This window comes from Geospiza fortis, unplaced genomic scaffold (assembly GCF_000277835.1).
Source record: "Geospiza fortis unplaced genomic scaffold, GeoFor_1.0 scaffold424, whole genome shotgun sequence".
Classification (NCBI taxonomy): domain Eukaryota; kingdom Metazoa; phylum Chordata; class Aves; order Passeriformes; family Thraupidae; genus Geospiza; species Geospiza fortis.
Genome location: NW_005054354.1, coordinates 4116900 through 4144849, shown reverse-complemented (window position 1 = coordinate 4144849; position 27950 = coordinate 4116900). Strand labels below are relative to the sequence as shown.

At 37.9% G+C, this 27950-nt stretch overlaps 1 protein-coding gene across 2 annotated transcripts in view; it reads left to right on the top strand.

Moving 5' to 3' along the window:
- MAGI2 (membrane associated guanylate kinase, WW and PDZ domain containing 2) overlaps positions 1-27950 on the top strand; it is a 703939-nt gene that overhangs the window by 576317 nt on the left and 99672 nt on the right. For both annotated transcript variants that reach the window (XM_014308028.2, XM_005423532.3), the window contains exon 10: positions 2425-3060. In XM_014308028.2, the coding sequence (XP_014163503.1) occupies positions 2425-3060 (636 nt within the window). The remainder of the gene's footprint in view (positions 1-2424; positions 3061-27950) is intronic.

Genomic DNA, 27950 nt, shown 5'->3' with positions numbered 1-27950 from the left:
ATTTTCTGCTGGCCTGTGGAAGGTTGTTATTTGAGGAAGTTCTTACCCGAGGTCTTCTGGTGCTCCGTTTTGTTTGTTTAGTGACTGGGGAAAGGGACTACTTGGGGTGTATGTTTCCTGACTGCACTCCTTTTGCAAAAGCTAATTTCTTTTAACTACAGCTCTATATAATGTCAACTAGTTTATGTAATTTTCTGATATATCGAAACCATATTGATTTAAGTTTTATATCATAGCTAATCCTGTCCAAATACTTAAAGTGAGGGGCTGAAAACAGGCAATGATTTACTTGCCCAACACAAAAATTGCATTTTTCATTTTGCACTCTGCTAATGTATTGTAAGAGAGGATGAACAAACAGATTGGTCTCCTCCCACCACATAGCTGCATTGCCAGCACTCAGGGAAATAAAGACTGCATGGATTAAAAAGTCTCAAGGTTACTATTAAAGCATAGTTACTGAAACAGCAGCATGCACTGAAGAGCTCTCAGTTCAACAGAAGCAGTCCTGAGCAATGTCAGCCTCACTGCAAACGTGGGAGCCAGGCATGAGAATGCAGGTAAGATCTTTTTATACCAGGGCATGAGCAAATCATGATGAATTGCAGCCATTGCCACAGTAATTTGTACGGTGCATATTTTCTTTTAAATTCTGACTTCTGAAAACGGCTTTATTTTCAGCTGCTTGAGACAAAAGCATTGGAGTTTTATCAGCACTGCCTATGAAGTGACATTACTGTTTGTGCTTCTTTTGGAATCTATTTATGGTGCACATTTAAGAAGGCATTTGCAGCTCCTAAGGTTTATGTGTGTAATGCTCACAATCATTTTAACAAACTTCCTTAGCATTTTTTCCCTAGGCAGCCTCTGAAGAAATCTTCCTCTGAATCACAGTTTGTGCATATGCAATTAATTACTGTCAGGCTGTTACACAGACTGATCATGTGGGAATTGACCATTTCATGTTCACATAGAAACAGCCTTTGCCTTTTGCTCTCACTTAGAAACAGCCCTTGCATTGGCATCTTGATGATGCTCTTATCCTCTGTTTGCTGGATTAGATATTTTGATTGAAGTACTTGAAAGACATAATTACATAAATACACTTGAAGCAATTCCACCCAAACCACCTCATTCTGCCTAAGTCATTCTCATTTTCTTGCTGAGTTTTCAAATACCTTTAAAAAGCTTTGTGTTGTGATGTGTATATTTTTTAATTGTGTACCTTGTAGACATCTCATAGTATTCTGGTGATTAATAGCAAGATAATAAGACAGTCTTCACTCAGAAAAATACTTTAACTTCTAGAGTTCTCCAACCAAACATCCTTTTCTTTTTCTATAAAGATGTAAACTTTTTTATGAAAGTGAAAACTGACTGTGGGTCATCAAACTATTCTGAATATTGTTTGCTTTGATAACTCATTTTTATTTTAATATGCACCTTAACAGAACGTAAAAAAATTATTTATGGCTATGAGTATATAGATCTATTCTAACACCAAGAAGAATCTTGAACTTATTTCTGAGCATTTTAGTAACAGTAGATGGTTGGTGCATGGGCAATATGGAGACCCATAAATAGCCTGTTGTCTTAAAGAATTCTGCTTCCATATGCTCATATTGGTAGGTCTGCTATACATGAGACAAGATTTGAAGGTAAAGGTCATATCTTTGGGTTTATTTGACCAGCTGCTTAGGTGAAAATATTAAACTGATTTTCATCTATTTGCCAAGATTCTTCTAATGTGAAGCTATTGAACCTACCAAAAAATTTGTTGTGTCATTGTCCTTGAGCCTTTTGGCTACAACAAAATGCCATGAAACATCTCTATATTATGTAAGATAGATAGTTCATGCCTCGAATAGGAAATGACAGTAGCAGTTCTGAATGGCTGATGGCAAGTAATCATATTTAACAGAAAAGTGTCAATATCATGATCAGTGCAAAAACTATTTCCTTATGCACATGCATACACAGTCTTGATTTGCTATTCATTGATTCTGAAGTCCAGGAATACTTACTTTTTTTTTCTTTTGCTCTTCACCAAACATTGGTATTTCTTGACAACACAGTCTCCAAATAATCGTTCATTTTACCTTATTAAAAAAGTAATCTATAGAGACTGCACTGAAAGGAGTTGGAAAAATAGGGAAGACATGTCAAGAAAAAGTGAATGTCTGGATCCATCTAAATTTTCCATCTGTGAGCTTACACAGAAAATAACTGGTATTGTCATTGTGTCTTTGTATTACATTTACTGCCAGACAAAATTTACTTTTTTGTCTCTCCTATATGAGTCAGTATGTTGATTGAATTTATCATATTTTTTTAGTAGACTTCTATCTCATTTAAAAAAAATGCACTGCATATACAGCAATTGAAGTTGTCTCATGTTGTCACTGTTTGTTCTTCTCGTTCTAGGTGATGTGATTGTCTATATTAATGAAGTTTGTGTCCTTGGACATACTCACGCAGATGTAGTCAAACTCTTCCAGTCTGTTCCTATTGGTCAGAGTGTCAACTTGGTGCTATGTCGTGGATACCCTTTGCCCTTTGATCCTGAAGATCCTGCCAACAGCATGGTGCCACCCCTTGCAGTAATGGAGAGGCCTCCGGTAGTGGTAAATGGAAGACATAACTATGAAACTTATTTGGAATACATTTCTAGGACTTCTCAGTCTGTTCCAGACGTAACAGATCGACCACCACACTCCTTGCACTCCATTCCAGCAGATAGTCAGCTTGATAGCACATTCCCACCACCTGCCCATGATGATAATGTATCAATGGCTTCTTCTGGGGCCACCCAAGCTGAACTCATGACCTTAACCATTGTGAAAGGGGCCCAGGGCTTTGGCTTCACTATAGCAGACAGTCCTACAGGACAGAGGGTGAAGCAAATTCTAGACATTCAGGGATGTCCTGGTTTGTGTGAAGGTGACCTCATTGTTGAGATCAACCAGCAGAATGTACAGAACCTGAGCCATGCAGAAGTAGTGGATATACTTAAAGAATGTCCTGTTGGAAGTGAAACTTCTTTGATTATCCATAGAGGAGGTAAGTTTGGAAAGTCTGTACAATTACAAAAATGTGTGTAAAAGGTTCTAAACCATAAAGACATACATATACTCACTACATCCTTGTTTGCTAGATTGGAAATTAATTTCCATGTTGTGAGAAATAACACCATTGGTTCTGGAGAAGTGTGTCTGTAATTAATTATCCTAGGCAAAATCTTACAGTTTGTTGTACATTCCTTTATGTGTTTGAGTGTCAATGGTCCCATCTCTGTATAGGGGTAAAGCTAGGCCAGTTCCAGACCTTTCACCCCATAATAGTTTGTGTGGTGTCTGCAGCAAACTCACGTAGTCCCAAAGCAGTGCTGCAAGCTTTAGATATAGTTGTATGTATTGACTCATTAATGTAGATCAAAATCAGAGCAATTTATTTGCCCTTTACAAGGTTACTGGTTTTCCTAAGCCATTTTGCCTCCTTTTCATTCATTGTAAAAATTTTATACAACAGTTGTTGGGGTTATTTTCTTTCCTGATAACAGAGATCCATGGTATATATTTCTCTGATTAAAAAAAAATTAGCTTTTAGCAACTTGTTTTTTCTTACCAGCCTGACACAGTAAGTTTGAATGTTCACCATTGGAAGGAGAGAGTCAAGACATCCATAAAGAAGCAATAAGAACAGAAAAAGAGTTAAAAACTTGACAGTGATTTCATAGTTTTTATTATTTTAGCCAAACAAAATTGTTTTGTGGTTTGAGGTGAGCATCCATCCTAACTTATTATCACCTGAAGTAAATCATGATTGGATTTTTTTAACTAAAAATCTTTTTTTTTTTCTCTAAAGGCATTCACATGTCACTTAATGTACATTAATCTGTGCTTCAAAAGAAAAAGGATTCTATGCATAAAGATGCAAAAATACTTCTGAAGAATAGAAATTGGGAAGTGAAGATTTCATGTTTCCATATGCCAAATGTTTATCATTACAATACCTTAAAATCCTTAGGATAAGGAATTTAGTAACATTATATCCAATTGCAGAAGTAACAAACTTAAGGTGATTATAGGAGATCTATAGTCACATAGTCAGTAATGACACATAGTCAATAAAGTATTTTTCAGGTATATGTATAAAAAAGAATGATTTACAAGAGACAGAATCTGATATTTCTTTGGAATGAAACCAAATTAGGATGATAATTAAATTGGACTCACTATAGTATATGGACTTGAAGAAAGTGAATTGTTGTATTCATTGGTATTAAATCTGGTTGTCCTTAATGGCCATTAAGATTCTTGCACAATGGAGTAAGCAATATTTTTTTATTAAGTTGACAAAATAGGGAGCATTTCATAGCCAAAAAAGAACATTGGGAGAATTAAAAGTGTTAGTGCAACCCCAAAAAGGTGGAATTTTATTTTGGAAAAGACAGGATAATCACCCTCTAGAGGAAAACAATTTAGAACACCAGTCTTCAGAGAGAAGCGGAGTGTAAAATCCAGCATGCTGAACAAGCCTGAGTAATAACAGACAACAAAATAGATATTTCAGCAACCAGTGTAGGACAGTAGCAAAAAAAACCTGAAGCAGCAACATACTCAAGCCCTAGAGGATAATTGCTCTCTCTGAGGACAAGTTTCTTCGTAGATCATTGATTCATGATCAAAACATGATAGTTTAACATTGATCAACATGATAGTTTAACAAGTTCTGGTACATTAACTGAGCTGTGGTTATTTCCTGCACGTGGCTGTGGCAGGTAGGAGATGCTGCACTGAGCTCAACGCTCGATAAAGGCACTGTGAGTGTGCACCCTCTGCTGTGTCTCAGGCCAAACACTGAGGTACAGCTCGTTCCCCTGCCTCAGGGACTCAACATCCTGGGTCCAAATCCAGTAACATTTAACCCTCTGCTGCTGGGGCAGGAAGTGGTTGGTTGCTTTAGAGAAAGCAAGGAAGAGAAAGAGAGCACGTTTTGTTCATGGTAGAACAATGACCAAGACTAAAGCAAATGTTTGGAAATCCTACAGTGTTATTAAACTTAATGGAATGGTACAGAACTAATGTGAGTTTAATATCATAAATTTTTGTTCATCAGAAATAATGAGTATAACTCAAGATTGTGAGACTACAAAATTAAATTTTTTTAAAAGTTCACTTTTTTGCTTGATTCAAAATAACTGAAAAAAAAATGTATTACTCAAACCTACTTTACCTAAGAGATGGCTAAATCATATCTTAACACAATTATGAGAACTGTTTTAAGATGAATACCAGGGTTTTGTTCCTTTTTTTTTTTCATCTATTCATAGGAAAGGGAATTTATGTGACTAACTACACACCCAGAATGCAGGTTATTATGTCTATGTTGGTCATCATGTTCCTGTGCAGAAATGGACTTTTCTATGATGTAATTCATGTAATCCACTGTAGATGTTTCAAATAAGTCAGGTATATCTAAGTATATCTTAAAACTACATTTGCTGCTTGACTGATTATAAAGGGAGTAGGGGATAACTGATTCAGGTGTATGTGTCTATCCAACATGTTACAAATAATAAACAGGTGATAAGATTTGGTCATGTGAGATAATCTAAATACAAAACCAAATACATAAAGAAACTTTCTTTGACTCAAATATTTAGTCAGTGAAATCAGTAAATCAAGGCATATTTTCTCATTACTCATGGATCCAAGTTTTAGTTTATTATCTTTGTTGTGTAATGAACTTGAATTATGCCATCCTTTTCCATCATTACCCTAAGCATCCTGTCTTTAATGTCTCATTTTTAAGAATAAGGCCAAAAGGCTGTTCCTGCCTGTGGAGGAAGGCTGTGTTTTGCATAGGTTTGTGTGTTGCCTTGTAATGTTTCTGTCTCTGATATGAATATGGCCTGTCTGGACACCTAATTGTGGCATGAGGTATGCCACAAATCCATTTCTGTAAGTGACTTAATTTCTCTCTCATCCAGCAATCTTATCTACATTGCAGACAAGAAACAGATTGAAATTGACTGAGATTTATTCTCACTATAGGAAGTAGTATCTCACACTGGAAAAATTACTCCCTTGGATGCACACAGTATGCATGCTACAGCATTTTACAAACCATTGTCCCTCAAGCTTAAAAGGTCAACAGCCAGAGTATGCAGGAGAAGAAAAGGTGTGCATGTTTCAAAACAATACTCAAATTTGAAGAGGCCAATAAAATCTCTCTCACCATCACCAAACAGAGACTTGTCATGGGGTACAATCCAGCTGGAGCAAGTCCCACAGCTCAGTCAACTCATTTTAAGATTTCTAAAGCAGAAGCAGCAATGTATCTGCTTGTTAAAAAACAAAATGGTAATGGAAATAATACCCTTCTCTGTCAAATGAAAGAATCTCTCTAGCACTGGCTAGGCCTCTTACTGTCTTTTTCTTGTTTATTGGAAAAGTTCTTTGCTAAGTAGATGCACCATAATAGTTCAGTATCTTTACATCTGATTTTGCTGAACAGCCATATTATTTCCATTTATTACTATGAGCTGACAGAGGTGGTTGCACTGAAAAACAAAAACTAAAATTAACAGAAAAGTTAGTGGAAAAGTGTTACCAAAGGAAAAAAAAAAAGATATGAAAGAAAGAAAATAACACCCAGAGAGATTTACTCCTTTCCAGTTTTGCTTCAGCCTTTACACTTTATCCTGAGCTTCTGCAGTAGATTTCATCGAGTATAGGCTGCTGAAATAGTGTGGAAGAGCTCTTGAAAATCAGTCTTTCTGAATGTAGATCATAAATTCTGAATTAGTCCAGTGCTACTGAAAAACAGCGCTTAGTGGTGAAAGTGGTATGTAGCAAATTTATGTAGAGCAAAATATTCAGTAATAAGGACTTCAAAAACTGGGTTTGGCATGTTCTACTAATTGAACTATCCATGTATTTGACATATGCCATCTCCTTTAGAAAGTACCTTTGAAATATATGGACCTATAGACAGCAGCCCAGCTCCAGAAGTGTTCCTGTCTAAAAAAAGAACTGATAGATTCAAATCTAGATCCATCAAGACTATGTCTGAAATGCTGTTGTTAAGGAAACCTGCAGACAAGCCAGGACTGATTCATGCAGTTATGTCAACTCATAACAGGTGCTGAGAGTGAAACATTAAATGCAAAAAGTGGGAGGCTGACAAAATTCCTACATCAGGTGGCTATTTTATAATCATGGAATCAGAAAATGGTATAATCCAAACTGGCTCTGAGAAAGTGAGAATGTTGGTATGAAACTGAGCCAGAGAGCTGACACAGTGTGGACACTGTTTAATTGTTAGCCCGGTCCTGGTGTGGGACTGGACTGTCAGCAGCCAGTGTCACCATGGCATGGCATGGGAAATAGTGAGGGCCACATGCAATGCGCAGCCAAGGTGAGGAGGGAGAATAACTACATGCTTGTCAATTGTGTGAATAAAAGCAAGGAAAATTATCTTTCTCAGACACTGTATACATCTTGCTTGAAATGTGTAACTCATTAAAACCACTAACAGATACCAGTACATCACATGCAGCATCATGTTTCAAAAACAGGCAGAAATTTCACCAAAAAAATCTCTGAATATTCTATTGAAAAACACTAACCCTTCAAAATAAGCAGACTTCAGTGGAAGAAACCCTCCATCCTCAGCACCCTTTCCATGGACTTACTTCAAATTTTCCAGTTTTGCCTTTCTCCCATAGAGGTTTGCTGGTTTTTTCGGGTTTGGTTTTTGGTTTAGGTTTTGGTTTGTTTGTTTTGGGTTGGTTTTTTTGGCCAGGATTGCTGTGTGTTTCAGTTCCTCTGGTCAGGAAAGCTCATGCTTCTTTATCTCCACGTTGTTGCCTTTTGGGAAAGCTGCACGAGCTGAGGCAGTGCTAGTCTGGCTCAGGAAATTCTGATCTCTTTGTTCCATGACTTCAGCCCACTGCTGAGGTCTCCGTGGTTTTATTCTCATTCTGCAGTTCTTCATACAAAATACTAAGAGTTCCTGTTGCAAACTGGAGACCCTGTATCTCATGGCATGCTCATCCCCAGTTCAGGACTTTCTAGTCAGCAGTCCTGAGGATTTAAAGAAATTCAATTCTTGGAAGTATGATGTAGGTTTTTGATTTGGGACTTACAGAGTTTTTCCATCATCCTACTGTCTCTACGGTTTTACATACCTCAGTCAATGGCAAATTTTTCCTTTCCAGTCACTTCCTAAAGGAACCCAATCTTGGTTTATTTGCATCCTATGGGTACTCTGAATTAACAGTAGTCTATTCATACTTGTCTTGTTCACAAAGTTCTGCTTCTTTTATTGTTTCTGAGAGGAGATTTTGGGACAGACAAGGTCTCACATCTCTTCCTGTTTCCTGATATACTTTCTCCTCTCCAGACACTTACTTCAACTGTATATCTGCTCCTGATCTATTTCCTCCTATTTCCTCAAAGCAGTCTAATGTTGAGAGGAATATTTGGCAATATCTGCATTTTTAGCCCTTCTGTGTTCTTAAATGTCACATGCATTTCTTGTTTGTGAGCTTAAGGGACATTTTATCACACAAAGTGAATGTGCACATGAACCTAACAGAGAACCACTGACCCATTTGAAGTTAACCACGTGATCCATTGATACCTAGAAATTTGAGACATTAATGCCTTCTGTTGAACGTGCTGCTGACAGAATCCTCTTACAATTTTCTCTTTCCAATTTGCCACGTCATTTTGCCTTGCCATCCCTCTAAGTGCTGTGTTGTTCCTGGATCCATCTGCTTTAAAAATGATGGAAAACAAAGGTTCATAGATGACCTTTTGCCTTTCCATCTCAAAATTAGGAGTTTTTATGATACCATAAACTCAACAGTTTCCTCAGCATGATTTCTCTGTAAACATATTCTTCTCATGCTGGCTTTTGAGTTATTTCCCTTTTTTGCGCTCATTTTTGTTGCTATTTTAGCTAGTGAAGCCAAAAACATTTAATGATCAAAAATACTGTGAGTCATGCTATATTGTCCACTTCACTGACTTTTCTGTTAGAGGTAATGTTGCCCTTTTCCCAGCCATGGACACTTGTCCCTTCCTACCTTCCCTACATAGAAATCAGAATTATGTGCAAATTGTTCTCCTAACAGCCTTGTGAGAAGGACAGTTGTCTTTCCTTTGTTAATTCCAAAAATAAAATTCTGAAAGATTTTTAGAATTCTGAAAATTCTGAAAAATAATCTTCTGAAAGATTATTAGAAAATACCATTAACATGCAAAAAAACCAAAAAAAAACCCTGCTGTTTAATTATCAAGATTCCTGAAGCACTGCTTTCCTGACACATTTTTACAAGATATGTCTCACCTTGCAGAGTATCATACTTTTAACTGTGAGATATATACTCTCCTAGCAACCTTTCAATTATTTGAATCCTTTTTGCCCTACGCCTTGAGACTGTTTTATACTTTATATTCACTTGAAATACTTCTTAACCACCTTGTTGGAATTATCTGGTATAAAATCTATTTCAATAAATATTACACATTATAGCAGGTAAACAAAAATAAGTTACATATAGAGCCTGGTTTATGAAGGGATTCAGTCTAAATCTTTTTACTGAGAGAAGTTGTAACCTTTCAGTAACACAGGGAATGACAAATTTGAACAGGAGGAGTTAGGGCAGGAGACCAGTTATCCTAGAATTTGCACTAATGAAACTTTCATATCTTTTCTTGTGTAGCTCTGATTAGCTGTGAAACAGTGTGCAGTGCTTCCATATTTCTGAATAAAAGATAAAGAAACCATAGACATCCTTAATGAATATGGATTCCTGGAAAATAGACATTAATAATAGTTAGTAGCTGTTGCACTGTATTACTAGAAGTAGTACTAATTGCATTGCATTTCAGAGTGGTAGTGCTATGGTTTTGTTGCTTCTTTCTTATTAAGGTTTGTGCACTGTGCAGTACATTTGTGGATAATTTTGGAAAGCATTAGGTAAACCCTTTCTACATATATTACACAGAAGGTTTTAATGACTCTTAGAAAGCATTTTGTTTCAAAAGTGCTTTTATCACTGGTGAAACTGTTTTCTAATGAAGGCTTATATGGTCTGTGTGAAATTTGAACAGTGCTTCTATTAAAACTTGGGGACATTTCTCCTAGGGATATGTGTGCCTAACTCTTGCTGACATTGGGAGGAATTGGTTTGCACACTGGAGAAATAAGTCCCTGTAGAAAACCTTTTAGCAAAAAGAAACACAAGTGTATAGGCATTTATTGTCATCATTGCATGCCACAAAAGGTGACTACCATTGCTCCAGTGGCTATTCTGCCATTAAATTCTCACACCCCAGAGGCTACAAACAGTGAGCAGTCAGACATTAGAGTTATTAGGACTACAAAGAGACTTACCGTGCACACAGGATTTGAGCAGAGTTGCAGGAACTCTGCCTTCAGGACAGACAATTGCTCTTGAGGAATACAGGGCATGTTATTGTCTGCTAGCTACAGCCCACGTCACTCTAGAACCCAAGAGCTCCACTGGCAGGACTGCAGACTGGTTTCAGTCTTGCTGGTATTATTTAATGAATGTACACAAATTGAAGAACAGTTTGTTTGACAAAACAGACTTTTTGGCTTGTCTACCTTGGAATCTGGCCAGGCCAGAGAAGTTTCTCCTTTGCACTTGCAAGCAGTACTACGAGAAAACTTAATGGTATTGTCTTGGACTGTGCATCTCAGTGAAAGATGACATCTTTTGAAGCCAAATACCTCCCAAGCATGGTACATGGGAGAACCTACTGCAATGCTGAGGGATGAAGAAACATGGGGGTTTTCCCCAGTCACCCCTAGTCTAGTTTCTAAGAGAATCTCACCTTCTTCAGAGGAGATTTGGGAGATCTCAGCCTAAGGATGGAGAACTACAGAGCTGGACTCTAAAAAAGTACCATACAACCTGTGCTTGTGTACTGAGGCATGTCTAAAGTTTAGTCTAAATGTGTTGAACAATGTTTTTGTTGGTTCAGTATAATGTAATGTCCTATTAAACAGCATTTGTTGGGCTTCCAAATCTGTTGTCAAAGTACATTGTGTAGATGTTGTGATGTGGTGATTTGTAAAATAGTGCAATATTTTGTAGTAATAAAGTAAGCTAATACACTATGAAACAAGTGACTACATTATCTATTGTGCTCCAGACTTGAGACACAGCACTGGGGAGATGGGAAGGTGTGCTTTTCAGGCACTTCCTAAGCTACAAAACTCTCTTGGCCCCTATGGTTTGCATATCCAGTAAAAATGCAGAAACTAAATTAGTCTTCTAAATGAGGAATTAATCCCTGTACAATTCTTTGAGCAGTTTTCATTTTTACATTCTTTAAAAGGGAAGGAAGGCTTTAACAATGGCTATGCTTGCCCTCTATGATTCATGCTCAACATTTTCTTAAAATTTTTTTATAAACCAAGATTATAACATTTAATAAATACAACACTGACTTCTCAGGAAACCTTTGGCTGACTCATAATTCAAACTCAATCAAAATCAGCACCAGGATTCATATCCTTTTGTTGTGTCACCTTCAGTTTTAAAAAAGGACATGGAAGCCAAGCTGCCAGGCACAAATTCTGAAAGTTGACTCCCAAGTATGTCCAAACAGATTTCTAAAGGAAATAAATCGCTTTCCAAAGCCAAATTTTTCATAAGTTCGAACAGTATTTCAGCACAGAAGAAACATACTGTGCAGTGTTCGTGTTTGGTAAATGAGAGAAATACTGACTTTTATTTCTTTGTTACCTTTTAATACCATAAGCTAAAAGAAGGCAAGCTTTCTTTACATACATTCCCGGGGTCACCTTCTGGTTAATATGTATTTCACATTGATGCAAATTATAGTCAATGGACTTATTAGAATATTTTTTCTATAATTTAAGCATTTGTAATTGCATTTCATGTGTTCTAGATCTAGCACTTCTAAAAATTCTCAGCTAATTAGAAAAATACTCTGTAGGCATGAATACAAGCACAGATACAAAATATTTGAATGAGAAAATATTTTCATCATCTTTACATCCATTCTATCAATTAATTTCCATTTCTATAATTAGGTTTTCTTCATAGCAGAAAATTTGATAATGTTTTAATTTGATAAATGATGATGACGATAGTAATAGTAGTAGTAGTAATAATATTAATAATAATGCCATTTTCTTAATTTTTTAAACTGATTAAGCAATACTTAATGGATTATTTGGCATCGTAGAAAAGGTTTGCTAATTACAGGAATACCCCGGTATTATCTATATTTTAATAGTTTCACTAAATTCACTCATCAATTTAAAGCCAATATATTTTTCTTACAACCCCTGCATAACTTCTGTATTTTAACTTATTCTCAATAAATTTGATTATTTTAGGCATCTGGGGCCAAGCAGTGCCTCTCTACTGCAATATAAACACAATCATATCTCTGAAGTACAGCAAAAGTCACCTTAACCTGTTCCTTAAGGGGAAAGAAAAATTGACCAGTTGAGGAACTGTAAACATGATCCTAGTGGGGTAGTGTACCAGAAGACCCAGGTTCTCTTTTGCATCACTCTTAAGCCTCACACAATTTAACATCTCGTGTTCTCTGGAATAAGTATGAGCAAGTACTCAGTGAAAATTGAAAGATTCTGGCAGATGATTCAGTTGTTTAGCCAAAATGTAGGAAGATTACATCGATGGAAGGCCCTAGAGCAGCCTAGAGAGAATTCTGGAAAAAGTCTACAGGGCTTTGATCTGTGGCCAGTGAGAGCCAACAAATGTGGCAGAGTCAAAGATGGTCATCTCCATCCAGTTTCTGCCATTCCTCACTAGCTGTTTCCATGTTTTACCCAGTCCTTCCTTAGTCTGCATGTTTACTGCTTGTCGTTCTGGCTCCATTTTCCCTTGTTTGGCAATTCAGAGAAGCTGCCATTCTTGAATGTCAGCCCAGCCTTTGAACTTAGCCTTGCTTTGAGCAAGAGGTTGGCCTACCTGAACTCCCACTGTCTCTTCCAATATAAACACTTAGAATATTCCATGGTTCTCCATACTTCTCACATTTAGGCCAAGGGTGCTAAAAGAGAGGGTCTCTGATTGAACAAATCATCATCTGCATAATTTTAAACTTCTTCCACGGTACTTCTGAGAGAGAAAGAGAAGCTTTTTAATCTTGCCTCCTTATTACACCACACTGAATATATATTTCTTTGTATATGAGAGTTATTTAAAAGTCAATGCAAGCAGGAAGGATGGTGACGTGCTTTTTGATTTCAGCTTGCCAGATGTGTTCCTTGAGATTAAATAAACAACAAATTATTCTCACACTGTAATTGAAAAATAATGCAGTGTTTATTTACTTTTTTGTAGCATCTCTGAGAGATCTCAATGGCTTGTGAGGCTGGCTCTAAAATAGAAACATTTGGAGAGTCTGACATAGCTAAAATTCACTGCATGACCACCAACTGGAATGATTATTTCTACTAAAGTTAATCTTGAATAAGCAAGAGGTTTCTCTTGTAATTTGTTCCTTGCATATCAGACTTTTAACTTTATCAAGTTCTTTATCCCAATAGCATCACATTAGGATGTGTTGTACTAAAAGAAGAACCATCTAAATATCGCTTCAGTCAATAGGGTCTTTTTTAAGCATTCATCTCACAGTGATTAATTGATTCTATATTTTTTCACATGTCCCTAAAGGCAGATAAGCTGAAAATATTTTACATGCAACATCCTTTAGCCTGTCTTTCCTTGCAACACATATTGCCACGTTCTCCTCAGCACTTGTTATCAGGGATCCTGTGTAGGCAGCTACAGTGAATCCTTCATCATCTGCTCTGGGCAGCAAGCAGGGATTCTCTGTGGCGAGGGAAACAGGCATCTCTCTGGTGCCATGCAGCTTCTGTAAACATCTAAAGTAGCAGAAATCAATAGTATTCTAAAAGAACCTATTCTTCCCTGCTGATTATTAAAGTTTTTAAAAGTCACCTACCAACATTTCACATTTAAATTTCTACTCACTTTTGGTCAGATGAATCCCAGTCTAACTGCAAAACAGTTAAATTTCTAGTCTACATGAATCAAAATATTAACCCCTGCAACCAGTGGTGGAAAATAGCCAGTGGTGAAAGATGACTTAAATCATTTTATTCAGTCACTGTCTAGGCAGCTTGTTCTCTGGCTTTGCTCATTATGCTCACAGATTGGAGAGAAGTCTGAATGAGAGCCTTAGGTTAACTGACAAGGTCATCTGACAAGCCAGATGAACAAGGGTGCATGGGCTGAGTCCTGCCCACACACCAGAGGCAAGCATAGGTAACAATCAAAGTTATTAAAACCCCCTGCATTATCACAAAAGCTGAATGCTATCTCATGCAGTAAGGCTAAATCTGGAGTCCCATTCATGCTACCTACTATAGAAAACAGTCTGGATTTCTTTATAAAAGTGAAGTTAGAAATGTAGAGTACATAAAATATTTTGTATTAAATATATATTAATATATTTATTAATACTTAAAGTTTTATTATAAAATTTAATTGGTTTTACATAATGGACTTCTGTAAGTCTTTACATGCAACAACTCCACTCCTTACCTAAAAATGGAAACAAGTAAAATTAGTATGGCTTACTTTGGATTGGAAGATTGCTTCACTTATCAATCTTTCAACCTAATTATAAGTAGGAAATCAGTGAGGGAATTTATTTTTAATGAACTATCTCTAGGAAAAGTTCTTGGCTTCTGAATAAAGGCACTTTCTTTGAAAGTCCCATAGAAAACATAAAATCAGTACTGGTAAACTTTGCAATTGGCAGGGAGTTTGGTCCATGTCATTGAACAGATGAAACATTACTGATAAAGAGCAACGTGGAATGTTTAATAAATTAAGCATCAGAAAACAGAAAGTATTTCTATCCAGTCATTGCAAATTAATTCCTGAAAGAGAGTAAGGAATGCAACCCAAACTTGTAAAAGTGCTTTTGAATCATTATGTATAATCACCTGAGCATAACATCACAATGAGAAAATGCAGATTCAGCACAACTTCTTAAAATTAAAGGTTTTGTTTATATTTTTCTTAGTAAGATGCCATTGGTAAACTATTTTATTGCACTTATTTTTAATGTTAAGAAAATCAGTGAGGTACTGTTCCAGATTCTTTCTCTGCTTCTTCATACTTCTCCATCTTATTTTTCCATTTTTTTCCTATTTGCTTCAAAGTTACTATGTGACACTTCCATATACTGTGCAAAGCATCTTGTAGATGTCTTATCTTTTACTAAAGGGTTTTTTTTTACCTGAAATATGGGATTTCTATAGGATTTTCCATGCAGTTCTTCCTTAGCAAAAGTAATGGCTGGTTCAGTTGTCCATGTACAAGGAAGATGGAAAGATATTTCCTTACTACCTAGCTCGTATAATAGATCTCATTTCCTGTGGAGACAACTAGGCATGTAATTTCAGGATTTATTTCCTGTGAGGAATCTTGCAAGGAGTTGTTCAAAAGCTTGTAAAAATTAAAGAAAAGGACTTTGCTTGGAAAAAAAAAAAGTCTAAAACAGAGCTGAAAGGATAGAAACCAGCTAGTGAAGAGTTAGACATTCAGAAAAGATGTTTTGTATCACATAAAGAGTAGGAGCTGTGTTGTCAGGTGATCCTTTTTTCAGCAGGTAGGAGGCACAGCTGACCTTCAGCTCTCTGGGTATCAGACTCTATCAGCTATAAAACTGCTTCAGAGACATTTGTGGTAAACATGAGTAAATATTTACCCAAAACAGCTGCAGCCATCTTCTGTGCCAAACAGACAACAGCAGTCTGATGGAGAGATCTCTTTGGTTTTTTCCAAGTCTATAGCTGTCCTTGTTCCTCTGAGAAGTGCCTGAGTTAGGCAGGTCCTTCTGCAGTGAGGGTTCTTCTGCCCTTCCTTCCTGAGCTCCTGGTGGAGAGACACTTCCAGTGGCTGTGGCTTCTGAGCAAGTGGAAGAAGGGTCAGGGCAGAAAGCTGGAGATCTACAGCCCAATCCAGCAGGCTGCTGAGAGGAGCAAAGCACAGATGGAATGGGATGAAAATCTGGGGACTAGCAGGGAGTTTTTATAACTCAGAGAGTCATTGATTTCACTGGAAACAAGGACCTCTAATGTAGGGACATTGTGAGCAGGGCAAGCTGTTCCAAAGTTTCTTTGATTTCTATGTTCTCCAGTCAATGATTTTACATCTTCCCGATTTGAAAACATATGTGGTTTAGTTCTATTATTATAAAGCTCAGTGGTTTGGGTTTTTGCTTGGTTATATATATAATCAAGCCTTTGGAGCTGTTATAAGAAGGAGTCTAGGCAGGTCGAGATAAAATCTTTGGCCAGCCTGGGTTCAAGCTTGTGTGGGAAGAAAACACCAAATCAAAACTTGCTATATTGCTACAAAGTAGAAAGTAATTTCTTCACCTGTTTGGTATATCCTTTACCTTTGAGATTAAAGCCTTGATTTCTGGAACTAAGAACTGAAGCTGCTTTTTCTTCTGAACTGATAATCATTTCTGTGGCTATTTAATTGTGAGTTAGTAATGAAAAAACAAAAATCATACAGAAATTCTAGGGATTTCAGAGAGTTTTACAGAGAAGGAAAGTTCTACTACACCAGTTCTACAATTTGGGGTGACAAACACAAAAATAGTATGCATTATTATAATTATGAAGTCAGAACAAAAAGAGACTCAAACTGAAATATATTTCTATCTGTTTCTCTTTTGCAACTTAAAGCTATGAAATTTATATTTGTCAAAAAACAGGGACATCAAAAAAATAAAAAAGAAATAACTGGTTTAGAATGCAAAATAATAAATAAGAAAATAATAATTTTGTGTATTGAAAATAATGTTGCAAATTTAAAAAAAAAAATTAGGAGAGAAAAATTAATGCCTCAAATTTTGCATGTGGAGGATCAGGCCTAGTCTCTAGAGAGTGAAAATTATTTCTGAAGTACTCAAAAGCTTTTTATTATTTTTGTTCCTCTCTGTTGTCTGAAAGATAAATTGCAGTGTAGCAACACATATACTTTTGTCACTAAATTTGAATGCATTTATTGCAGATTACTGGTGTAGAATTGCAACCAAATTACATTTCTAACTTGCTTCTACCAGGAAAGGGAGGAATAAAATTCATTACTTGTGTTTCTAGAGAGCTACCCATTTTTTATTCATTAATATGTGATAGCTACTTGCACACTGGTTTGGTGTTTTCTATTTGCCTCAGCAGTAAATAAACTTTACCAGATTAAGGAGAATTATGGGTATTTGCCATGTGTCCCATTTGAGGTCTCTTTGTATGGCAGAACACACAACTTTCAGAACATTCTTCAGAGAAAAAATTGTTCTGTGGAGAGTCTGAAGACAACTTTTTTTTGTTTTCTCTTGCATAACAATTTTATTTTCAACCTGCAGCAATTACATCTGAATTACTAACTTCTGAGTAGACAGAAACAAATTTTTTTTTTAAATTAGAATGGATTTGTAATTTGTTTCCTTAATCCTATAAGTCCTAAAGCCTTTAAAAAAATTCACCAAAGAGAACATCACTGAGAAGTAGAGCAACTTAATCTAGAACTGTCAGTTGCCTGATAGATCAAAAACTTTTTGATGGCATGGAAAGCAAAAGGCTGCTAATAACAGGGTGAATTACTTCAGGCTCCGTGTTATGAGGGACATCTAATATTTAGTGCTTGCTAAATATTAGATGGTCCTGCTAAATGTTAGATGGTCACTAGGTATTTTGTCTAAAACCTGAATAGAAATTTCATCTGAGATCTGGTTTATTCTGTTATTTTACCCATCAATACATTCTGAAAATGCAGCTACTTTTCACAGAAATGGTATTAGAGAATTAATGAAAACTCCCTTTGATAAAAGGCTCTAATTTGAATTAACATTCTCCTTCCCTTTCCTCTGAAGTGGACCCTTTGTTGCTGATCCCTGTTTCATGAATTATACTCTTTAAGTTAGCCTGTTAAGAGTTTAAAAATATAAATTTTTTTAAAAAGAACACCAGGGGGAAATTTCCTTTACAAACTATTTCCTATCCTATCTGATTGGGATTATACACCAGTAAACCTGTAGGGTGGCTGGGTAAAGAGCATACAGACCTAACTTTAGTATCATTTTATTTATCTGGGTTTTGGGGAAACCCCAGGAGAAAGTATTGTGACCATCACAGATGAATTGTGCTGTTCATCCAGATTCCTTCAGCCAGCTATGTTCTTCAGGCATAAATTCAATTTTTGTCTTGTGATCAAATGGGGATACTGAGGAATGAGGTTAGATTGAGGAAGAAGATGGTTTATGGATCCAAAGACTACATCTAAGTTTGTTTTCTCATGTAGTCAGTTCTGATTTTAAATAAGGAGGGATATACATGCAATGTACCCTAGCATGTCTTTCTAAAAATGCTAATTTTTAAGGTCCACAAAGTGCTTCACGGTTGTCAGCACCACAATCTCCTCTGTTTAACTTGTCATGTTTATGTACTGTTCCAATTTTCTCAGCATTGAGGGGTTTATTTTCCATTATGTTGGACATGTCATCTAACTCAAGTCTGAAACCAATTTATGTTCCTCTGAGAGACACAGCAATGTGACAGGCAAAAAAAAATCAATTTCTTCACAGTTTTTCTTCCTTTTCCTTGTACTACATTCATTTGATACTTATCACTTCCCAACTATCTTGTCAGGATCCTTTTTAAGCATCATTTTTTAGTGTTCTGTTCATTAGCTTTTCAAAGTCCTATGCAGGACTACATGTGACCAGCACATAATCTAAACATCATAAAATTCACATCAATACTGCTCCTCTCTCCTTAGACTTGAGGACACAGCTGTTCTTTATGTTAATTGCTCAACTCCGAACTTTCAGGAATTCATAAAAATTAACATTTTTTAACGAGTTTTTCTGCAAGCCAGGTCATCTTGATCAATTCATCATGCTTTATACTCTTCAGTGTTCTATACTGCAATAATGTCATGCCCATCAATCATTATTAGTCTCATTTTTTTTCTTTCAGGCTCCTGTGGTCTTATGCTAAACCACCTGAACTGCATGTCATTTTAACCAGTATAATTTAAATTACTAAAATAATCAGAAAATCTTTTACTAATTCAGTTTTGTTCTTCTTGATGAGTAAGTTGTATACTGAGAATTACCTCCTGAATGGGAATGTGAAAGCAAAGACGTTTGTCTCTACTAGGTACATGTCAGAGTGGACAATATCAAATCTTCAGTAGCTCAAAGCAAAGTGTCTTACCTGGAGATTCAACCAGGGAACTGCAAATTTAGAATGTCTCTGTTCTTTTCACAGTTGTGTTACTCTTTGTACATGGGTCTTCCACTAACGTCCCTTGCCAAATATTCTGCTTTTCAACACTTAATGTTGTATTTTCACATCTACGAGTTAACCACATAAACCTTGGTCTTGTGATAAGTTTTTCTTCTCCAGTTGGTCTTCTCTTTCACAGTCTCCAGCTGTTGTCAATCTTTCTGTTCTACCTGAATCCCTACAGCCAGGAATAAGCTCATCTGTCAAGCTGGTGTGACGGAGCAGGAAATTCGAAATTAATTATTCCTTTGACTAACACCTGGATCCAAAGCATCAAATAATCATGCTATTGCTTATCCCCAGCTTTCACCACTGTGGCCAAGTGGCATGATTACCTTTTTATTATGTTGCCATTGGGTGTTTGTCATTCCACCATGTGGTATGAAAATGAGTCGATTATGGTTAACACACCTGAGCTCCTGACACTACCCATTTCCACTGAACAGATTTCAAAAGAAAATTAATAACATTTAGAACCATGCAGACAGCTTGATGCCTATTGAACTCTAAATACTGAAGTTACTACTGTGTAATTTAATAATGACAAGCAGTCAGAGGAAACCAGGAGGTTCTTCTCTAAGTCTCTGTAATTACACTTATTTGTTTCTTTATGGTGACCTTTTGTCCAGTGCTCCCAAATCTCAGAGAAATCAGGAGGAGGGAGACTCTGAGCTCATTAGCAACATCCAGGGCCATCTGAAATGCACTGGCATACCAAGAAATCTTCACTGGAATGGCAGAGTAAGGATGACAACTGAGGCTCTGAAATCTTCCATAGATTCTGTGTCTTATCTGCCAATCTAGGACAGATTTCTGAATAACATTAGGTTTGGCACCCTGGATACTAGAGCTGTGTTTCTGCACCTGTGTTAAGTTCCTAATTCACAGATTAAGACATGAAAATCTACTTGTCTGAATATCAATATCTAAATCTGGCGTATGTGTTTGTGTGTCTATTGTAACTGATGGGGACTTAAATTAACTGCTGACATGTAGGCATCCTATTCTGTTGAGATGCCCATGTATATTCCATCTCACTTCCCACCAAAGGTCCTTTTGTCACAGTTGACAACACTAGGAAGATACACATGCAAGCAAAAGAATGGATTTATAGTTGAATGTATTTCCCCCACACTTGCTGAAGTCATTTTGTGAATGTATTTTCATGAAGAGGGCTTTAGGATGCTGTATTAAAACAACTTATGCACCATCTACATTTTAACAGGAAATATTTGGAACATGTCTTGATACTCATCAATGTGACATACTATCATTCACTGTGAGATTTCTTTATTTGGCTTAGAAAGTGTTAAAGCTTAAATGGGAGTAGAATCTAAACACATGAAAGAGCAGAGAGAGTGATATAGTTAGGCAGAGTTTCTGACTGGCAGAGAACTCCAAAAATATGATGCAGTATTCCTGAAAAGTTTTTGAGGCTTAAATTAGCTTTCAGTAAAGCCAGGCTGAGTTGTCAGACGTGTTCTTAGCAAGCATACAAAGTCTTTATGGAAATGGCAGCACTTGCAGACCCTTCTAGAATCAACAGCCACAAGATGTCAGGGCTCTGAAGCCTCAATTTATATTCCAAATGATGTGGCTGGTTCTGTGTGTATGACACATACCAGGCTTTTCACCTTGCTCTGCTCAGGGGGAGTTGCATTCCACAATATATTTTTTGCCTGAGACAAGGCATTGCTTTCATTACCAGCTCTCACAGCGTTAGAGCAGCACAGTTAAGAGTGTAATTGCTAGTCTGGAAAGAGAACCAGTGACACTGTTTTTAGCAGCAGTCATTGGACAACAGACACGAGCAAACCTGGAGATTCTTCAGGAAAAATTTCCTTTCAGGCAAATAAAAGGTTCTTTTTCATGTCTGTAAAAAAAATATACCCTTGACCTTTTCAAAATGTAGATAGAACCAGTGAGCAAACATCTGAGATGTCTTGCTCATCATGTATGAGTACCTATTCATGCAGACTTTTCCTAATTGAGGTAGTATTTAAATAAAAATAAGTATTCTTAGACTTCAGAGAGGAAATTAACAGTTCATCCAATACTACCTGCACCTCAAAAACAAAAACTATGATATGAACCTAAGGATTTGAACTTTTAGTAGAAACTTCTGTCATAAAAAGAGACAAGGTTCATCCTCAATTCCATAAGATAACTTTTTCTACTCCAGGTCAAGTTGTCCCAGTAAAATCTGTTCTGCAGCAGCATTTTTTCAGTTCCAAGACATGACTGTCCTTCAGATAATATAGTTTGGTATCAACAAGGAAATAAATCTGTAGCAGAGTAACACTGTTCTGGTAATCAGTGTCTGAAAAGAGAAGACAGTTTGTGTAAAAGTGAGACATTCTATAGGTGTTTAGTATCTAACTTTGTCCTTGGAAAATCATTCATTCTTGTTGACCACATAAAAAGCTTGTTCCAAAAATGTATTTTTCATTTCCACAAATTGAGATTTTTATTATTTTTTCAACCTCTAGTATATTTACACATCAGAAACTGTCATTTACTATTGATTTGCCTCTGCACTATTTTAGATATGATGCAAAAATTCTCTGCCTCACATCCAGATTAATTAGAAGGACATGGTACTTGTTGGGTTTTTTCCTTGGTTTCATAAATTATTTTAAGTCTCTGACTGATAAGCAATTCACAGAGCTGTAGCAGCTAAGGAAAATAAATACCTGTGTGTCCATTAGAATGTAAATTAACTCATTACTATGCCTGCTCCTGACCTTTTCTGATGGCTGTATTCTTGCTAACAAAGACACTTTGCTATTCATGAAAGCGAAATTTAATGGTAGCTTGAGAATCTCTGGTGTATTTTAGATTACATTCTGATAGACTCGGGTGACCGGTGAGCGTTCCAGCTTGAACAGCAAATACTTCTAGCATTCATGACTTTGAATAGCTATCCTTTTTCTAATTATTTGTGAAGATTTGAATATTGTTGAAAATTTGTTGCTTAAGCAGGCTAGGTCAGTGAAACTTCATGAACTGCACAAAAAGGGCTTCTATGTTTAAAAAGCTGAATATTGACTGCACCTGATCTCGCAGTCATTTAAGGTTTTGTATCAGCACTATAAACATGGAAACTTAGAATCATAGAATCATAAAAAGGTTTAGACTGAAATGCCTTAAGATCATCAAGGCCAACCATTAACCAGCACTGCAAAGTCCATCACTAAACCATGTCCTGAAGTACCACATTGACACATCTTCTAAATACCTCCAGGGATTGTGACTCAACCAAGTCCCTGGGCAGCATGTTCCACTGCTTGGCAATCCTTTAGGTGGAGAAATTTTCCCAAATATACAATCTAAACATCCCCTGTACAACTTTAGGCCCTTTTCTCTTGTCATATCTCTTGTTACTTGGGAAAAGAGATCAACCCCCACCTCACCACAACCTCCTTTCTGAAATGTGTAAAGCAAAAAAGGTCCCCGCTGAGCCTCCCTGTCTCCAGGGTAAGCACCCTCAGCTGCCTCAGCTGCTCCTCATCAGACTTGTGCTTCAGATCCTTCCCTGGCCCTATGCAAGCCCTTCTCTGGACCCATTCCAGCATCTCCATGTCTTTCTCTTTTGGTCCTGAGACACCCAAAATTGATTAAAGGTGTGGCATCACCATTGCTGAGTACAGGGGAATGATCACTGCCCTGGGCCTGCTGGCCACACTATTGCTGATACAGGTTGCTAGTGATTGTAAGACTTCTCCCAGCTGCTTATAGAATATTTTACGAGGCTCTTCATCCTGGCTGGGTGGTCTACAAAAGATTCCCACCATGTTATCTGTCTAGCTGGTCTTTCTTAATTCTTAAACACTCAACCATTTCATCACATCACTAAGCTCCAGACAGTCAGGACAGCCCCTAACATACAGAGCTGCCTCTCCTTCCTTGCCTGTCTCTTCTGGAGTTTATTGTCTTCCATTGCAGCAGTCCAGGCATGTGAGTCACCCCACCACATTTCTGTGGTGGCAACTACATCATAGCTTTCCTGTGGTACCAAGAACTGTGCTTCCAGCTCTTCCTCTTTGTTGCCTGTGCTGTGTGCAGTGGCGCAGACATTCTCCAGCTGGGCTATTGGTCCTGCCACGTTTTTAGGGGGAGAAGCCCTAATTCATGTGTGACCACAGTCAGCTGTTTCCATGGTTTCTAGCTCACTAATAACCCTCACGTCTCTGCTGCTGCATGGATCCATCTCCTACCTCCACTGAGACAGCAGACCAGAGGGCATTGCTAGCGCACTGTCCCTCAGTGACATGCAGCCCCAAGGGTTAGCTCTAGCAAGCATGGTTTTATCCCTTACCCCTTTCAAATCCAGTTTAAATCTCTTTCAATGAGCCCTGCTACCTCCTGTGCATAGATTCCCCACTATGAGACAGCTGTACCCTATCTGTTCTCTGAAGTCCTGGTGTTCTCTAAACTAAGCCATGATCAAAAACACAAAACCCACACTTTGCTGGTGGCACCAGGCTCAAAGTCAAGGATTGATATGCTGTTTCTTCCTGTTTCTTCTGTAATAATCTTCTGCAACTGTAAAATAGAGGAGAACACTACCTGTGCTTCTGATCCCTTAACCACTCATCCCAAGGCCCTGAAGTCTGTCTTGATTTCCCTCTGACCTCTTGTTGCAACTTCATCACTGCCTACCTGAGAAATGAATAATGGGGCTGTGTCAGGGTAGGAAGCTTTCTCTTCATATCTTTAACCAAGGCTGCAGGGAGGCAACAGGCTTCCATAAGAACTGGGTCTGGGCTGCATACGGGGCCTTCTGTTCCCTTCAGAAAGGGGTTTCCTGTGACAGTGACCCATCTTTGTTATGGAGGGCAGCTTTGGCACAGGGAGCAGCCCAACTTGATGACAGCATCACACCCATGCTGGATGAAGCACCAGCCTTGTTATGTTTGGTTCCACTTGCAGAGCCTCATACCTGCTATGCCTGGACAGCTGGAGAGGTGAGGCAGTCCCAGAGGAGACATGCACTGGGCAGGCACTTGTCACCACTGCCACCAATCCCTTGAATCACTATGTTCAGCCAGGGGGAGAGGATAACAAATTCTCTCTATCATGTGTCTCGTCTATCTGGGGAGCCTGTCCCTGGGAATACAGGGAGTGAAGGTTAGAGCACAGTGCTGATAATAGCACCAAGATCATGGGCTCAGTCCCTGGATGGCCACGCTCTCAGAGTTGGGCTTGATGATCCCTGTGTGTCTGTTCCAACTCAGAATATTCTGAGATTCCAGCAGTCTGATACTCTTACACTCCCCCTGATTCCTCAGCCTACTCACTTCCCAGAGGTGTCACTCAGCACAGGAGCTCCTCACTCACTGTGCCAGCAGTCCTGGTGCAAGGGCAGTGCAAATCCCGGCACTGGGGTGGCAGTATGATCCCACTGGAGTTCCACCTGGGCAGCTGTGCTCCTCATGCTGGGTGCAGAGTTAGAGAGGCCTTTCTTCCTGTAGTTGGCAGGGTTTCAGCACCATTCCTGTGTGCCCTTCTGTGCCAGCTGCCACCAGACTGTCATATTATGCCCTTGGTACCAGACCATGCCTTGTGTATCCACCCTGCTGATGATGCTCCTGGCCCTCAGAGATCCCTACAGGGTTTTTTTATCCTTTGGAGGAGGGCTTGGCCTGGTGCTCCTGGTCCTGTTAGCTGTGGCATGGGCTGCAGGCTGCTATTGGCCCTCCTCTGAGCTTCCCAAATTCAGACAAATCCCCCATGAACCTCACTGGAGCACCCACAGGCAATCATGTCATCACCAGAGCCACTTGCCTCAGCAACTTCAGTAGGATGAGATCAGGTACATTTTTCTAAAGTTCTCTTCTACATCATTTGTGATAAAGTTCTGTCTCACACTTTATGCTACATGTCAAGAAGTCTGAAACTCTGAAAGAAGAGCTGAAATAAAGACTTGGACTCACAATGTCCCCAAATCATCTGGAGCAGAGATAAGCCATTGGGGTGGTACCCCAATGGGGTAGAGATCTAGCTGACCTTCCTTTGAACAGTCCCTGCTTTTTGCCCATACCTTCATAGATTGTTGTAGGCAGGAATGTATTTAATCTTTGGGATCACTTTTCATAGGTGTAGTAGGGCAAAGAGTGAAAAACAGTGATGATTTAAACTGGAGCACTACTTCTGTTGCAGCTTCGCTTGGGTTGAGAACAGGAGCAATCAAGTAGTGGAGCACAAAGCAAAATGCCAGCACAAGCAACTACTGAGAATCAGTTTGTACCACTGTGAGTCTTTTTTCAGGAACAACTGGGCTAATAACATCTGAGCATATGTATATAGCCATAAAGAAGACAGAGGTATTTCTCAGTTTTATAAATGTGAACCTGCATGTGATGCAGCTGATGACTGTAACCAGCCTCCATGTTACTGCAACACAGTGCTCTATCAGTTACTTGCCATGGTGCTTGTATATCACCTGCTGCAAGGGAAAGGCACTGGCTCTAAACACAAGGAATGTTGTGGCCTGGTCTAAGGCAGTGGGTCATTCATCTCACTCTGATGTGGGATGTGTTGATTTTTGGCCCATTGCATCAGGTGCCATCCCAGCTAAAGACCAAATGGATCCTCCACAGCATGGCACCATCTCTCTGCAGGACAGCTGACAGCAGGAGTAGCTAACTATGCTTGAAGAGCTAGAGCTCACAGTCTTCTTACACCTACTCTTTATCTCAAGGTAAATCAACTTTTTGTTGTTGCTAGAGTAACAGTCAATATTTAGAGCTGTTTGAAAAAGATGGACCATTGGAAAATGTTATGTAATAGTGATTGATTTTATTAGAAATGGAACTACTAATTGCCATTCCCTATACATCATCTGATACTTTAAATATGATATGATCAACTGAAATTTTTTATCACCTACTTGTTTTCATAAGTATGATTTTCCATTTATTTTTATTAATTGTCTCCTTTCAGATTTTGTTTACTACAGTATGTAAATTATTTGAATGTACTACTTCTCATTGATGATACTTCTTTTCCTTAAAAGGAGAAAATATTTGAAGAGTAATTGAATTGATGGTGTATATTGGTTCTGTATACACACAAAAAATTACCTCTCCCACAAATATTTTCAGAATTTTAACTGTAGGATATTTTAAATCTTAATGAGTCAACTCAGTGGTAGAATTAGCTCTGTACACCCAATCTGACCACACCTAATACGGCTCAACAAAAGGTACACATGCTCAGGGAGAAACCAGGTGTAATGTGAATGGTAAGAAACAGTTTCCTGAACCTGCTAAAGGTGAACACCTGAGTCTGAACTCTGTGTTCTCACCTGTCACATCCCTTTGAAGTTAATGAGTATTTGGTACCTTTGTAAATCAAGCCCATATAGATAACTGCTAGACATCTCAGGGATTCCAGTACGAGAAAGAAAAAAGCACAGAAAATAAACCTAGTGTTACAGTAAATTTATCCAGTAACTTTTCTAGAAAGAAAAACTTTTGCTTGAAATGTTGTCACATGGATGTTGATAAGATGCCCATGGAGTCAGTTAATGCTCTGGGAGTGCTCATCAGCCATCTGTTCAGTGACTTCCAAGCATCTTGGAAGGAGAAAGGTCTGTTCAGTGCTTAAGACAGCTTTGCTCAGGAAGCCATATGCAACAAGAATATTAAAGCACAAAAAAACTCCCAAGAAGCCCAGTGAAAGCTAGTGGGCTTTCACCCATTAAAAGTGAAACTGTGACAAGTGATGTGGAGGGATGTTGACTTACCCTGAATGTTGCTTTAGATTAAAAATCTTTGTGTTGGATGCTGTTGAGTTCCTCCTTGCAGCACACGCCGTCACTGCAGAAATCAAACTGTTCCCAGGCTTCAGTTTAATTATCCATACACATCTGCCACAGAGGTGAACATCCTTAAAAGTCTTGTGTCTTAGCAATTGCTATGTGAGTTACTTATGATTCTATGAGGTGTGAAGAACTTCTTCAGGAAACAATGCAAAATAATGTGCGAATAATGAATAATGAGAATAATGAAGATGGAAATGGAGCAAAGATGATCTCCATGGGAGCAGACTAATAACCAAGGGCTGGTTTTGTACTACTGACATTACAGAATTTGCAAAAAACCTGAAAAGGAAACTAATCAGAGCTCTGTCTTGCAAATGCTCTAAGTCCTGCCTGATAAGCTGCCTTTAGAAAACTAAACTTTTCAACAGTAAATCCTTGCTGAAGTGTAAGGCACATGATATCTGTAAGAATATTTTACAACAAAAGCGTACTTAAACTTGGCTATAAGAGGAAGTAGATACAATGAGTGTGATGTGATTTGTCTTTTGTTACAGGATATCTTCATCAAAAAGGAGAAGTACAGTAAACTGAAGCTGGAATTTGCCTTGATCTGAAAAAAAAAAAAAGAGAAAAGTTTTTTCTTCCTGCTACATTTGAACCTAAAATCTGTTTTCAGTTCACAGTATTTTTTAGTTAAGTTACAACTTAGAAACCATCACAGCTCTGATTTCTAGGGAAGGTCATTTTGGAAGGTGGTAAATACAACTTAAAAAGCAATCTCAAAAATAATTTTTCTAACACT